The 15,733-nt window shown below is 41.2% G+C and overlaps 1 protein-coding gene across 7 annotated transcripts in view; it reads left to right on the top strand.

Annotated features, from left to right (window-relative positions):
* MGAT5 (alpha-1,6-mannosylglycoprotein 6-beta-N-acetylglucosaminyltransferase) overlaps positions 1 to 15,733 on the top strand; it is a 326,791-nt gene that overhangs the window by 134,075 nt on the left and 176,983 nt on the right. For all 7 annotated transcript variants that reach the window (XM_054257690.2, XM_008998990.5, XM_078327938.1 and 4 more), the window contains one exon: positions 7,010 to 7,174. In XM_054257690.2, the coding sequence (XP_054113665.1) occupies positions 7,010 to 7,174 (165 nt within the window). The remainder of the gene's footprint in view (positions 1 to 7,009; positions 7,175 to 15,733) is intronic.

Raw genomic sequence — 15,733 nt, 5'->3', positions numbered from 1 at the left:
GCATCTGTTACCACCCAACTATAACTGTTCATGTAGATCTGACATTGTTCATGCATTTGCACACAGGCCTTCCACAACCTGTTTATGTAGCTGTACTTAGCATTTACAGGGGCGGAGCCTGAACAGACATAAGAGGAAATACACTCTGCTTCAGAAGAGGGCAGGCTTGCCACACCCTCCTAACCTAGGAGATGTGGTTGTCATTGTCCTGTTCAAAAGATACAGCTTTCCTTTGTGGGCTGTAATATAAGCTGGGTGTGCCCAAGTTCGCCTTTTATCTAATCAAGGCATTGATGGTGGTAGTGTTTCTGGCATGGTACAGTGAACAGGAAGAAGTAGTGTGCAGCCCTACAGGAAGGTTTGGGCCCTGGTGTCAGATGGGAGACAGTGGATGACAGTAGGCTCGACCTCTCAGCACTTCTCTGATTCCTTATCTTTTCTATAAAAAAGGCTAAAATTCTTGGATCCTATTCCATGCAGCTGGCTTTGTGTTAGGAAAATTCAGAGAAGAGCCTAAGAACTCTATTCTGAATGTTTACAGTTTCCATAAAGCACTTAATATCATCAACAGGCCAAGATAAGATCTTTTACCAGATTCTGATACATGGAAAGTTCCCTGATAGTAATGACACCCTCTGCAACACCTCAGGAAAAACAATCACTTCTGGGTACAAGTTCTGGTGACAGCTTATATCTGTAGTTCTAATCCAGAAGAGAAGGCTAGTCAATGTTACTGAGCATCTGAGCTGCTCTTCGACTTTGGCGATGATTGTTTCATGCCCTTTTGTGTCCAGAATCTGCTGCCTGGGACAACCACAGGGTGGAAGCCACATTTCTCAGTTCAGGAGCAGGCAAATTATCCAACATGTGGCTTTAAAATTCAAATGAGATAAGGCAGTAAGGGTCACTAAGATGTTTCTGTTGAGTGTTGCCTTACCTGACTTTAGGGTACTGATGGCATTATCTATAAAAGCACATTTCATTGTTTTATATATATATATATATATGTATATTTAATGTATATTTAATTTTATATATACATAAATATATATGTATATTTAAAATAGCAATGTCTTTGTGCTTTTGAAAATAATGTGAATTTTTATGTAACATTAGAGCATATGAGGAAGTATGGAGAAAACATAAAGAATAAATATACTCTTTACCTCGAAGTACAGATCTTAGCAGATAAAATTTTGATTTCACTGTAGTTCTTTTTAAAAAAATGTGATACATACATATGTGTATATGTGTATTTATGTACATGTATGTATGCTTTTTAAAATTAAGATATTGCATTTTCTTAGGCCATTAGGTATTTTTGATGACTGTACACTTTTCCTTTTTTATCCATCCACTTAACAAATATTTATTGAACTCCTGATATTAATAGCTGGTGGCCATAAACAGAGATGACAAGCAGATTTGGTCTCTGCCTTCCCTAAGTTTACAGTCTAGTGATTTATTCTATCTTACGAATGGCTGACATAATGTAATTTAATCTTTTTGTTGTGTGTTTGGGTAATTTCCAGTTCTTATCTGTAACAACACTATTTTATTAATAGCACTGCTTTGAATGTCCTTGTGCATAATAAATAGACTATGTTTGTAACTATATTATCTTTCTTTGGAAAGGTCACTCTAAAATTAATTTAAAAATATATAATTGATGAAATTTGACATTCCTGACAGTCAATGGAAATAAGAGGTTGAGGTTAATTCTTTTTTCATTAGCACCTTCCTTTCTCATTAACGCCCTGTCTTTGCCGGTTTCTCCAGAGCAGCAAGTGAAGCTGCTCTGTGGCTCTGTCGTGCACGCTCTGCCTCTCGGGCAGCCATGGTGAAAAGGGATTTGATTTAGGAGCAGGCACAGATGTAAATTATTTTTGGCAGTTCAGTTGTAAGACCTTGCTCATTGAGCATGGTTGGTTCTGTGCCATAGTATCATGGCGGCTGCACCTTCACAGTAGATCTCAGTGTTGGCTGTGTCCTGATCCTTGACAGACTCTGCAGAGTAGGATTTAGTGCATTTTAAGATGCAACCTGGTAACTGTGACTGCACAAAGTGAGTCTGATGCACAGCAAGGCTGAGAACCACTGCTTTAGAAGCATGTTCCAGGAAAAATGGGGTAGTGGACAGCATAACTCTGAAGCATGGGCATTTTTGGTAATTCCTCAAATATTGATTGATTTTGATTATCTGGAAAGTGAAGGTTTATACCCAGTCTCACAGTGTTAGCTGATAGATCTATAAACCTTACTCCACCAGCAAGGCCCTCCTTTCTACCGAGATCCCATCTCCTTGGATTCCAGAGATGGAGAAAACTGTGACTAGCAGTTATAGCTCCTTGGCTGTCCAGCTCAAGGATATGTCTCTCAGCCCCTTCCAGCTGCTTCTTACCCATTAATGCCATGGCTTCCTAGAAATGAAAACTTCATGGAAGCTGTCAAATAACCTGTTCCAATGCCGTTTAATCGACCTTACCATTTGTCAAAGAATGCCGGCATGATAGAAACCAAAGCCGACTTTCCCCAGGGAGACATTTTAAATGTTTTCAGCTACTTTGATCTCATCTTCATCATGTACAGTAAGTTTTAGGAATGCAGAATTGTGGTAGTGATGTTGGGATTCATTTTTTTTGTGAAGGCTTTGAAGCACAAACAGAATTTTAAAAGGTCATTAGTAATTGAAAATGATAATCTTGCTGAGGACACGTTTTATGACTATAATAGCTATAAAACAATGAAAAATATTAAATACTATACTAGAATTTGGAGAAATATTTTTCTCTCATTTTTATTAAACTATGGAAATTCTTTGTACAGTATTGAATAAAAGGGTTACCATTAAGGTTAAAACACAAACAAAAGTACTGTTATTTCTTCATTTTATTTTTTGAGATGGAATCTCACTCTCGCTCTACCCAGGCTGGAGTGCTGTTTTGTAATCTCGGCTCACTGCAACCTCCACCTCCCAGGTTCAAGTGATTCTCCTGCCTCAGCTTTCTGAGTAGCTGGGACTACAGGCACACACCACTATGCCCAGCTAATTTCTGTATTTTGGGTAGAGACGGGGCCTCACTGTGTTGGCCAGGATGGTCTCGATTTCTTGACCCGTGATCCACCTGCCTTAGCACCCCGAAAGTGCTGAGATTACAGGTGTGAGCCACTGTGCCAGACTGTTATTTCTTGAAAATTGTGATAAGGCTGTTAATAGTTTTTGGAGGTTTCACAGTAAAATACAAAGATGCAAAGTAATTTCATTGCCTGGAAAGGTTTAATTTCTTTAGCCTTATTTGTGAGAGTACTGTAGTTTGTTTTACTCATTTATTTGTTCACTTACATAATACATACCTAATGTGCCAAGTGCTGTATAATGATACAGATAGCTTGGCATCATTTCTGTCCTGTGTGTTTTATTAACAACATCCTTAACCTTGGGTTGGCTTCTTTGAAATGGTGACTCAGATAGCTGCTTGAGTTGAAAGTGAACTTTTTTCTTTCATATTGGGAGAGAACACATGCCTACCCAGGTAAAGTGCCTGGAGTATTTAAGGTTTTTAGTAGCCTTATATTACATCTTCATTTTAAGGCAGAAGATCTAGAAGAATTCTTAATTTAATAAAAAATCTTGGATCACTTGATGTATTTGGTAGTCTCCAGTGTCAACTGGTGGATGTTTAGTGATACTGTGTCAGGTAGACACAGGACAGGGACATGAGTGAGTCTTAAGAGTGGTGGGTATATGTTTTCCCACAAACACATGGCAAAAATCCCAGAGGTTATTCCCTAACAAGTAGATTCAGGAGGAGCAGATCAGAGATGCTTGCTGGTGGGCAGGTCCGTTGTAGTTCTTAAGAGGCAGTGAAGCATGGTAGCTAAGAGCCTTTGGCCCTGGAACGAAACTGGGTTTGAGTCCTGGGTCTGTAATCACCTCTGGTAAATTATTTAGCCTTTCTGTGCTGTGATTCATTCATTTGTAAGACAGGCACAGGGATGATCACATGCTTCTCAGATTGTCTTGGTAGGATCAAATGAATTAGTTCATGTAAAGTGCTCAGCACACTGCCTGGCATATAAAAAGGGTTCAATAAGTGTAGAAGATAATATTGAGGTTGCTGAGATGATGGTGATCCTTCCTCATCATCATGAATCCCCTTATTCACTCCATGTCCCACAGTCACAGAAGGTCAATCTTTGGCAGATGGGGTCAACAAGAGATAGTAGGTCAGTCATATTTACTGGTCACTGTAATTTGAACTGAGGGAGAATATCTTCTTAATTGTAAGTATGACAACTTTGTATCCTACCTAGAGTGTGGTCCACTAATGACTGTCACCAGTAACTATGGATTGAGGACTATGTCCAGTAGTCTCTTGAGAACCCAGCTGCATTGGCTCATGTTCTGTTAGCTCTCCCATAGGAAGTCAGACTTCCCTCCCTGCACCTTTCCATTGTGTTTGTAGCAGTCCCTCCAGTGAATGGAAGTCACACATGATGCAAGTTCATTCAGTGGGCCTTTCTCACTCTTCTTGCATTTCCTATCCTATAACCCCTCTATCACAGTTCTATCTCCATGTCTCCACAGGGGGGCAATGGGGAATGCAGGGTTGAGAGAATGCACCTAATTGAATTCACTGGTTCTCAAATCAGGGCAGTTTTGTCCCTCCATGGGATATTTGGCAATGTGTGGAGACATCTTTAATTGTCACACCTGGAGAATTGCTGCAGTCATTCAGGGAGTAGAGACCAGGGATGCTGCTAAACATCCTACAATGCAAGGACAGTTATCACAACAAAGAATTACAAAGTTGAGAAATCCTGAGTTAAGTTACACTAGAGGTCCAGGGCTTCTGTGCTTGGCCAACTACAATTACTAGTGATGGTTAAATGCTACTCTAGATTCTATTCAGATTCTAGCTGGCTGATGACACAGGCTCTAGGCAAAGAGGCTATAAATGGGGGAGATTGATCTTTTATATCTGAGGAATATTTCTTTATACCGAGCATTGCCACTTCTCGCTGGCATGACTGCCCCCTTCTGCGTGGCTGGCCTCTGGCACTCTTCAGAACTCTGGAGAGCCAGTTGATGAATTAGACTCAGTTACAGAACAGGTGACTGACTCCCGCTGTCTATGCCAACTGATGATGTGCCTGTGACAGACTGAGTCATGCTGACCGTGGGACTGCGGACCCCAGAGGAGAGTGCTCTCATGACCCCTTGGATAAAGCAATAAAGCTTTGTGTCACCTGAGGAGAGATTTCTTTGGGAAGGATGAGAACATTTTCCAGTGAAAGGTTTTATTTTACTTATAGATTTAAAAGGCAGTTATGCCGTTCTTATGTGCCAGCCGGTATTCAAAACATTTTATAAATATTAACTGATTAAGTCCTCTTGACAACCCCAAAGCTGAAGCATTGTTTATGTCACTCTTTTACAGATAAGGAAACGGGTGCAGAGCTAGGACTCAAACCTAGGGATTTTGGCTCCAAAGTCAGGCTTTTAACCACTGTGTTAGGGATGAAAAACTCTGAACTTCATCCTTGGTTTCTTTTTTCTACCCAGATCCTTGACTTCTGATTGGTATCATTGAGGCATTGGGGAATTAGGCTGTCCTGAGGCAAGCCCTCATTCTGATCATTATCTCATTATTTCATATCTGTGAACCTCAGTTTTCTTATCTGTAAAATGGAGTCACACCTACCTCAGGGGGTGGATGTGAAGATAAAACAGGTGTCCATTATGCATTGCTATGAAGAAATACCTGCACTTGGGTAATTTATAAAGAAAAGAGTTCTTTGGCTCAAATTCTGCAGCTGTACCAGAAGCACAGCACCGGCATCTGCTTCTGGTTCACCTGGCAAAATGGGACAGGCTGGTGCACCTTGGCCGAGGTTCACTGGCTGTGATCTGGGCTGCTGACTGGACCGTGTGTGTTTATTTCATGGCCAGATTACAGCATCTGCTCAGGGACAAGTTTGCTCTGTTTTTAGGAGAATGGAAGGTGGCAGCTTTCCATTTGTCTTAACTCAGGGATTTTCTCAGTCCTGCTACCCACACTGTGCCCTTTTCCCCTGGCCCACTCTCAATTCAGAAATGGGTCTGGATTCTATTTCCATGGATGGTTATGCAGTCCCCACCTGCTTTTCTGACACATACAAGTCAGTATATCTTTCTGTGATTATGAAATTTTAGAGAAGTCTAAGTTCGTCTTTTTTTTCTTTGAATATCTTGTCTACAAACAGTAAGTGCATCCATAGGGGTGAAGGAGTTCCTGTTATTTATCCAGAGGGAAATGCACCACTCTTTAATGTGTAGTCAGATATGCGAGAAAGGGAACCAACTCTTAAATGTAAGAACTGTGAGAGAACATCTCAGTATCTAGCATAATATCTGGCACATAGGCGTAGCTTAATAAATATTTGTGAGCAAATGAACGACTCTAATATTTATTTTGAATATTTCCTAAATCTGATTATAATTAACTCTGGGTTGCCCAGCAGACCTGGAAACCTGGAGCTGTAGCTTTTATGAAGTGTTAATGTATGTAACTAACAGAAATAAACGCTTTAAAAAACACCTGGGACATGCTAGAGTATACAACAAGAAAAATAACAATGAACTTGATCCAGAGGCTACTTTGGGATCTTGCTTTACCCTTGGGGTGTCATGCTTTGTGTGAGAAACTGTGGTGCTGTAAGGAGGAGGAATTTAATGTAGTGCTATAGTAGGATGCTAACAAGGTGTTTTCCCTGTTGACCAAGTAGCTGGAAATAGTTACACCATGTCACTTATTGCCAGACTTGTATTCTGCAACAAACTGATGTATTTAGTAGGATCTGGGCCCATTGAAGATGGCCCTTGTCATCTCCCAGATGTGGTTTGACATATCTTTGTACTACTTCAGAAACATTTGAGAAGTTTTGTTCTCCATGATAAAGAGAGAACAAGCCAGACAGATATGCAGAGGCCATAGAATTTTAAAATTGTCTGCACTTTCTTTTACAGATCTGAAGAAGACTCTTGCTGTGTTATTAGATAACATTTTGCAGCGCATCGGCAAGTTGGAGTCAAAGGTGGACAATCTTGTTGTCAATGGCACCGGAACAAACTCAACCAACTCCACCACAGCTGTTCCCAGCTTGGTTGCACTTGAGAAAATTAATGTGGCAGGTAAAAATAGCAATTCTCTGCTCTCATATGGAGTCATACCCTGCTTTGGACCACGAAGAGAATAAAGGAGTGCAGTGGTTCTTACTGGAACCCATATAATATAAATTCTATAAACTTGGCATGGCCATGGTAAAGATAAGTTTCAATTTATTATTTAATAGCAGATGTTAAAATGCTTTTTATAGTTTTGTGATGTGTAATATTTAGTGGTTTCTGTGACACATTTGCTCTTAATGAGCTCCTGGAATTCAATTCTTTTTTTTCTTTTCTTTTTTTTTTTGAGACAGAGTTTCACTCTTGTTACCCAGGCTGGAGTGCAATGGCGCCATCTCGGCTCACTGCAACCTCCGCCTCCTGGGTTCAGGCAATTCTCCTGCCTCAGCCTCCTGAGTAGCTGGGATTACAGGCACGCGCCAACATGCCCAGCTAATTTTTTATATTTTTGGTAGAGACGGGGTTTCACATGTTGATCAGGGTGGTCTCGATCTCTTGACCTCGTGATCCACCCGCCTCGGCCTCCCAAAGTGTGGAATTCACTTCTAATGAGAAGATTCATAGCCTAGATTAAATGAAATACAGAGGTTATCTGAGAAGCTCATGCCTTTTAGAGTTCCTTCCTCCTCCGTACTACCATCAGACAATTTTGAAAGTCGGTTATATATAACAGTTTCTCTCCTCCCTGTTGTTAAAGAAGAGCCACCACTGGAGAAAATGCCTCCTACGTGTATATGGAGAAATAGAAATTCTGGAAATGGTCTTTAGGTGATAAATGGCTCCTGTGTAATCCTGGGCAGATTCTGTAGCCACTCATGTATACCACATGTCATTCCCACTGGGATGCATTTTGTGTGGCCCCTTCTGGAAACTGAAATATTGAATGAGACCAGGAAAACTGATGTTAAACAACACAACACCCAAATTATATGTAGCATGTTGTTGCCTACCTCTCACTGTTAGAACCCACCCCACCCCCCCACCCCCCCTTCCCCCCGCCCACCACCAGCTCCCCAACTATCACACTGCTCTGAGGTCAGCCCCTGGGTCTATGTGCTTGAGCCAGGACTGCTCTTGTTAGGATGACTGCTCTCTTTGCTGGGAACCCAGGACAAAGTGAAGAGCCTGAAGGTTAGGATTCAGTGCTTTGGGTGAATGGTTGTGAACAAGCTGTCTCTACTTTTGGTGGGTGGTAGCCAATCTCTGGTTAATGCATAAAGTAAGTAGCTAGGTTACTTTTGATATCAGTTTCTGCTTTAAAATAAGTCTTGTTTCGTATACTTTTAAACTTCTTTCTCTTTTCCTCTTGCTTCTAAAAGTTCACACACTTAAGTGGGAGAGTTTCTTTTTCTTTCCTACTTCCCAGTGGCAAAACATTTAATTGTTTTACATTATGCAAGCAGGTTGTTATTACCTTTTTTAATGTTCTTTGTCCTTTAGCAAATTTCAAATTGCAAAATATTTCTAATAATTCAAAGTATCTAACCAAACAAAGGTATTAAAAATAACTTTTAATTACAACACAGAAGCAGTGTCATCTAGGCCATAAATCCTGTCTTCCTTGCAGTTTTCAACAGCTTCTGTAATTAGACAAGAGAACCTCCCACTGTTTTTAGCTGCTTATTAATAAATGGAACCATGCCTCTTCAGTCTCTACTTGCCACCCCTGTACCCAGTAGAAAATGCTACTGGAAAGGCCCCATCTGGTTTCATCACTGTTCTGTGTCATATTTCAGGAGGTGGGATGGAGTGTTCTGCCTTTAACTTTGCTGCTCCCCACTGCCTCTTAGGTCCTGTGGCTTGTGGGCCCCTATAAACACATCTGCTGTCATTCTTTTTTTTTTTTTTTTTTCCCGGTTGATCTGTCTGATATTGACAGTGGAGTGTTAAAGTCTCCTCTGCTGTCATTCTTTCCCCTAACATGGGATCTTGCTACCTCTGGCTGTCCTGTTTGCTGCAAGGCTCACAGGGACTTTGCTACCTGGACTTTAAGCTGCAGAGCACAGGGTAGTGGGTACACCTCAAAGAAGGCAATGGCAAGGACTTAGTGACTACTTCTTTCAAACAAAATATGGAAATATACCAGCCATATGTATTGAGCTAGTTTACTGCTTAACAAATATCTCTTGAGCATGTTCTCTAAGCCTATGGTTCTGAGTGGGACTCCTTTAAATGTGCCACTGGTGCTCTGTAGGGTCCAGCCCTACAGGGTTCTGTGAGCCCCTCTCTGCTGCTGTGGATATGAGAAATTGTAGAGATAAAGGACACAAGACACAGAGATAGAGAAAAGAGAGTTTGGGCCTATGGGTCCACTGCCAACCAAAGCACGGAGTCCGGCAGTGATCCCGAGTGCCTGGACGCCCTGACTTTTATTGAGTACAAAGCTGGGGTCAGGGTAGGTAGGGCATGGCCTTGGTGGTTGGTGAGAGGGTCAAGTACATCACGTGTCACATAGGTAAGGGCTTAAGACTTTCAGGTAGCCGAGATGAGGTAAGGAGCATAATGCGTCAGCACTTTTTCCACACTTGTTAGGAAATAACAAAGACATTAAGATTCATATTACTTTTACTGATTATCTCTTCTAAGAAAAAACGAACCAGGGGCAGAAGTGGATCAAGAGAGTGGACATGGAATGTGACCACTGAAGCACAGCATCACACAGAGACATTTAACCCCCAGATGTCTGTGGGCGTACCTGACAGCTGTCAGGCCTACCACAAGAGCTCGGAGGAGCGGAGTTTTCTCCCAATTCCCCCAAGGAAGGAGACGTCTGGGCCATCTTAGATGCCTCCTTCCCAAGATGGCTAAACAGTGGACGCTTTCCCAGGGCTGGCGCTGCCGCACAGCCGAGGTGCCTTCCAGCAGCCCTTCCACAGGCATGACAGAGGGCTTAAAGCGTCTTGCCTTGGGGTCAGATAAAAACATTGTCACCTCAGGTTCATACTTCCAACTTGAGAGGCATTAGTAAAAGAATTAGGATCACCTATGAATAACTAAGATCACCTATAAATAAGATCACATGTGAATAACTAATTACTACGGTTACATTTATAGTTACTTTCTTCTTTATTATTTATATGGAAATAGGTCGAGGCTTCTGGCTCCTGCCTTGGCACTTATGGGATCTTCTCCCTATAGTGCTCTGTTTTTAATATTTAAAGAACCAGAGTGTTGTGTTGTTTTGTTTTTTTTTCCTTTTTGGGCAGTGGGAGCAAATCTAGAGTTACGCATTTAATGATGAACCTCATTTGCGTGACTTTGCGTCTTTCAGGTATGTGTGGGACACAGTCCATACCATCATGATTTTTACTGGACAATTAGGAAAAGAATACACATGCATAAAATGACACAGACCATGGTTGCTGTAAAAAAGGGGAGACTCAGAAAAAAGTTTGGACGCAGGAAAGGAGAGGAAATTTACAGTTATCAGCCATCCAGTAAATACAAGTTCCTCTTTCTGAGCCTCCAAGGTACATGATTTTACTTAATCTTCTTAGGATCTCTGAGATGTGTTTTCGCAGGTTTTATTGAGTTTAAGTACTTGGGAGAGGGTAACCATTAGTGCTGAAGTCCACCGAGCTCAACTTAAGATCTGCTAGTGCTATGTAGAGAAAAGATTCTGAGTGTTAGCTCCATCTTTCCTTCCATTTGTAAATTATAAAGGCATGTGTCTGCAAAAAGGTGCTACCATTTTCTTAAAGGTACCTGGAAGAGAGCTGCCAGTTTCCTAGATTTAATCATCTGTCTTATCAGGAATTGCTCTGTCTTAGGGTCTCCTTTTAGGCTGACATTTGTAAAAGCTGGTCTGTGTGTGTGTGTGCGCGCATGCACGCATACACACGCACATGCAGAGTCATCCCTTTCATAGACATTGTCTTGGCCAGAGTTCATATAGACATGCTGGGCATCCCTCTTCATTTCCCCCAGAAGGTGGAGGGTCCTTCATATCTTGTCACTTAACCACATAGTTATTAAAAATGATTTGCCATGTCTGTAACGTAGGGTACCAGAAAGGACAGGGACTTAAATGAACAGTTCTCACTTATGAGCAGCCCTTCCTTGCTTTTCTGCCCTCTCTCTGATCCATGGCCATGCTGTTATCTTCAGACCCCTCTGTCAACTCAGGAATGGCTCCTGAGCTGTGAGAGTTCAGTTTTATGGGGTTCCAGTCCTCGCTGAGTGAAGTTTTTTTCTCTCCCTTCTTGAATGGAGACATGTGGTAATTGCTCTGAAATGTTCTCCCTGGTGTGTCTTTACTACTGACTCTGGTGTCTTGCTGCTCACTGATGTTTCTGATTGCTTATTGTTGTATCTTATTGCTTGCTGATATATCTTCTGGTTGGTTATAAACTGTCTCTAAATTGGGTACCATAGCAATTGAAGAAGGATTCCCTAAATTTATTTTCCTTTAAGGGATAGCTCCGTGTGTGTGTGTGTGTGTGTGTGTGTGTGTCCCCTTATTTTCTTTTTCTAGCTGTGTTCTGTGTGGCTTTTATCCAGTATGGCTTATCTTTGCAAATTTATCACCAAGGGTTTTTTTTTTTTTTTAATTTTAAAGTAAATGTGCTCCTAGAGAAATTTAGGTGGAAGTGAACTTTATTAAAATCAAGAAATCAGATTGAACTGGATTTTTGAGCTGTTTGTCTTATTGAAGATAAAGGGGACTCAATGGAATGAAAAAGCAGATATTTAAAATCCCAACCCTTCCACCAATCATACAGTAAATTAATTTCTCTATATTTACTTTCTGAAAGGGCTTGAAAGGCCTTCATCAAAATTCTCTCCTTTTAGAATGATGCTTTGACTTTTAGAAAGGCCCATTCTGTCTTTCTCTAGTTTTGATTTTAAATGAGGAAGTGGAGTGAATAGGATTGGATCTGTGGTTTTTTGCCACATACCTGAAGCAGGGAAAGGTAAAAAGTGTACATATCTGATGATGAAAATGCTTGCCTTCTAAGGACTGAGACAGTGTCTGATTTGTCTCTGCCCATAATGTCTTGATTGTAGCCTTACCTGTTGAAGATAATTCAGTAAATATTGCTCACATGGATTGGATTCTACTGGAGGGAACGGCATTTGGTTTCACCACCTGGAGAAGTGTCTTCTTACAGTTCTTCTCCATTTACATTTGGGGTGATTTGCCTGGAAGCAGGACTTGGTATTTCATTTCCCAGCTTCACAGACCTTAGCAGACACCGCCTAAGAAGTGGGACTGCCTTTTTTGTTGGTCAGGACTGAACTTCCCATCGATGGTTCTAGGATGTGGAGCCTTCATAGGATGTGATAGTTACAATTCTAGATGGTGATATTTTCAAGGACAAGAACATTGTGCAGCTCTCTATGGGTTAGTGTGTGTACATGTGTACACATTTGTTTATACTCTCAATAACAAGTTGTTATTCAACGTCAGCTGAATAACTGGCCAGTGTTGACTGTTCCCTAAAAGCCAAAACCATAACGATAGCATCCGCTTAGTGTTGTGATGACTTAACAATTGTAAGGTCACTTGGGAAGCAGAATCACAAAATCAAAGGTACAGGCATAACTCAAGTGACTGTTTTCTGGTATTTAATCCAAATCGAACTTCCGGCAACCCTGCACTTTTTCCAAGGTCGGTAGCAACATTCAACATTTTTCAGTATTTGGGCTTGAAGTGCAATGTATTTGAATTTGGAAACTGTTTTTAAAAACAGCAACCATTATTACTATTATTATTACCATTTGAAAGTTGAAAATGAAAAATGTCCCTGCTGAGTTCCAGGGCTTGCATTTGGAACTTCAGTTTTCCACCCTTTGTGCTGCTAATGGACCTTGAAATTAAGTTGTTCCTGTGTTCTTTCCTTGTGTGTGTACCCATGTAACAGTTTTTGAAGTAGCACCTAAAGTGTCCCAGCTCCAACTCCAGGCAGTGGCTCAGCGGATGGCTTTCCCAGGTTCAGATATTGGCATGTCAGTGGGATCCCAGTTGCTACTGAGAGATGGGAGAGAGATGAGATTGCAGGGTGCTTTCCTATTAATTTGAGCAAGAAGCAAATATGATCTTTCTATCTACCTGTCACTTTCTGTTTTGTAATTTGCAGCAGTAACAATAAATATGTGGACACTTGTCAGAAGCTATTCTTTTGGTGTCTTTACAGAAAAATGCTTGTCTTTGTTGATACGGTTTTCACTATGTGTGGCCAAGGATATTTTGATTTTTATTTAGGAGAAGAAAAATATAGGTCAGAAGTGATGCTGATCTTCCAGGCTATGTATCTATAGGAGCGATTAACAGTTGAGGGTGATTTTGCCCCCATGGAACACATGGCAATGTCAGGAGACATTTTGGTTGTCACAGTTGAAGATGTTCTATTCATTTAGTTAATTATTATTTTTTCTTTTTTTGAGACAGATTCTCACTCTGTCACTCAGGCCAGAATGCAGTGGCACGATCACAGCTGTCTGCAGGCTCAACCTCCTGTGCTCAGGCAGTCCCCTCCCTACCTCACCTTAGCCTTCTGAGTAGCTGGGACTATAGGCCATTATACCCAGCTAATTCTTTTTTCTTTTTTCTTTTTTTTTTTTGTAGAGAATGGGGTCTTGCCATGTTGCCCAGGCTGGTTGGGCTCCTTGGCTCAAACGATCCTCCTGCCTTAGCCTCCCAAAGTGCTGGGATTACAGGCATGAGCCACTGCGACCAGCCTATATAGTTCTAATAGATGGAGACCAGAGATGCTGCAAAGGATCCTCTATAATATATAAAACACCACCCCCAATAGAAGTATCCAGCCCCAAGTGTCAATTGTGGCAGGTTTGTGAAATTCTGATCTATGAGATATTGTTAGAATCTGGTGCCAGCAGATATTTTCACCTATGATTAGTGCTGAAAGATGCCTGAGACACTGAAGCTTCCTGATTGGCCAGCTGAGACTTAAAGTTTCTTTCCCTTTTCCTGGCAAGGCTGTTCACAAGCCCCCCAATCTCCACCTCATTTAGCTTTGCCACTGGTCTTTGAGGCCTCCAAGGAAAGGGAGTTTAGAAACTCCCAGAAGACTGTTTTAGGATCCTGACTTTAAGGACCTCCTTTCCTGCCCCATGGTATGTTTTTGGCAATGTGCCTTTTACTTCTGCATCTATAGAATCTAATTATTTCTTCTCATGAAAGGGCCACTAATTCAGAATAACAATGCTTTAAAGTAGTCTTAGAGAATGGATTTAAATTGCAGAATGTTTTAGGAGAAATTCTATTTTATTTTAAGCAAAGTATATAATTATCAAGATATGAGAAAGTAAATTAAGTAAGTCAAAGAAAACAAGATAGGTCCCCAAAGATCTACTTTACATCAGAAAGTACCCTTCACAGCATATTTGGAGCAATATTGAAAAAAATGAGGCTAGAGAGTTAACTGGGATTTGTGAAGCATTTTCAGTGTTAAATGAAGGAGTTTCTATTTTGTTCCCTGGGTGGTGGCAGCTGATGAGAGGTTTAAAGTAGGAGGATGAATAGGTGAGGTCTGTATTTCCAGAAAATATTTAGTGGCCATGTGGAGTGAGATGCATATGAAGGAGTCCAATCAAAACCTATGTGAGAGAGACTTCAGTTAATCTCCAGGTAGGACGAGAATGCCCTGGATTAAACATGGTCATAAGGCCCAGGGAGAAGGAGAATTTGAGACCCACGTTAGGGTGAAGCTGGCATGATGGGGACTTGGACAGACCATGGGATGGCAAGGGAGAAGTTGTCATAATGATTTCCAAGGATGTAGCTTGAAGGATAACTGGTGACTCATTATTGAGGGAAAAACCAGCAGAGAGACAAGGTTCTGTGAGGACTGTAGCTGCAAGCCATTTGTTTCAGAATATTGGTTTAAATGCAGTTGAAACTTTGGTGCTAGTATTGATGGGACGAGGGACAATGAAAAGCAGCATCTGTGGAACCACACTGGCCTGATTCAAATCCTGATTCCACCACTTTATAGCAGTGTGACTTTAGGTTAAGTTTTTTAACCTTCTCTGGCTGAGTTTCCCCATTTGTAAAACGGGCGAAATAATAGCAGTGCCCATTTCACAGTATTGTTAGGAGGTATATTAGTCTGTTTTCACACTGCTATGCAGATACTACCTGAGACTAGGTAACTTATAAACAAAGGAGGTTTAACTGATTCACAGTTCCACATGGCTGGGGAGGCCTCGGGAAACTTAAATCATAGTGGAAGGGGAAGGAAGGCACTTCTTACATGGCAACAGGAGAGAGTGAGTGAGAGAGCAGGGAAGTGCCACACTTTAAAATCATCTGCTCTCCTGAGAACTCACTACCATGAGAACAGCATGGGGGAAACTGCCCCCATAATTCATTTACTTCCTACCAGGTCCTTCCTTTGACACGGAATTAAAATTCAAGATAAGATTTGGGTAGTGACACAGAGCCAAACCATATCAGGAGGATTAGGTGAGACTGGTAATGTGCTTAGAAACATGCCTGGCATAAAGTTGGTACTGTATGAGCATTTGTTAATTACAGTTTAAAAATTATATATTTGGAATCTTGATGTAAAAATGGAGCACTGTAGTGACTAGTTATTTGGA

Source organism: Callithrix jacchus, chromosome 6, assembly GCF_049354715.1.
Source record: "Callithrix jacchus isolate 240 chromosome 6, calJac240_pri, whole genome shotgun sequence".
Taxonomy (NCBI): domain Eukaryota; kingdom Metazoa; phylum Chordata; class Mammalia; order Primates; family Cebidae; genus Callithrix; species Callithrix jacchus.
This window is presented reverse-complemented; position numbering and strand designations above follow the sequence as displayed.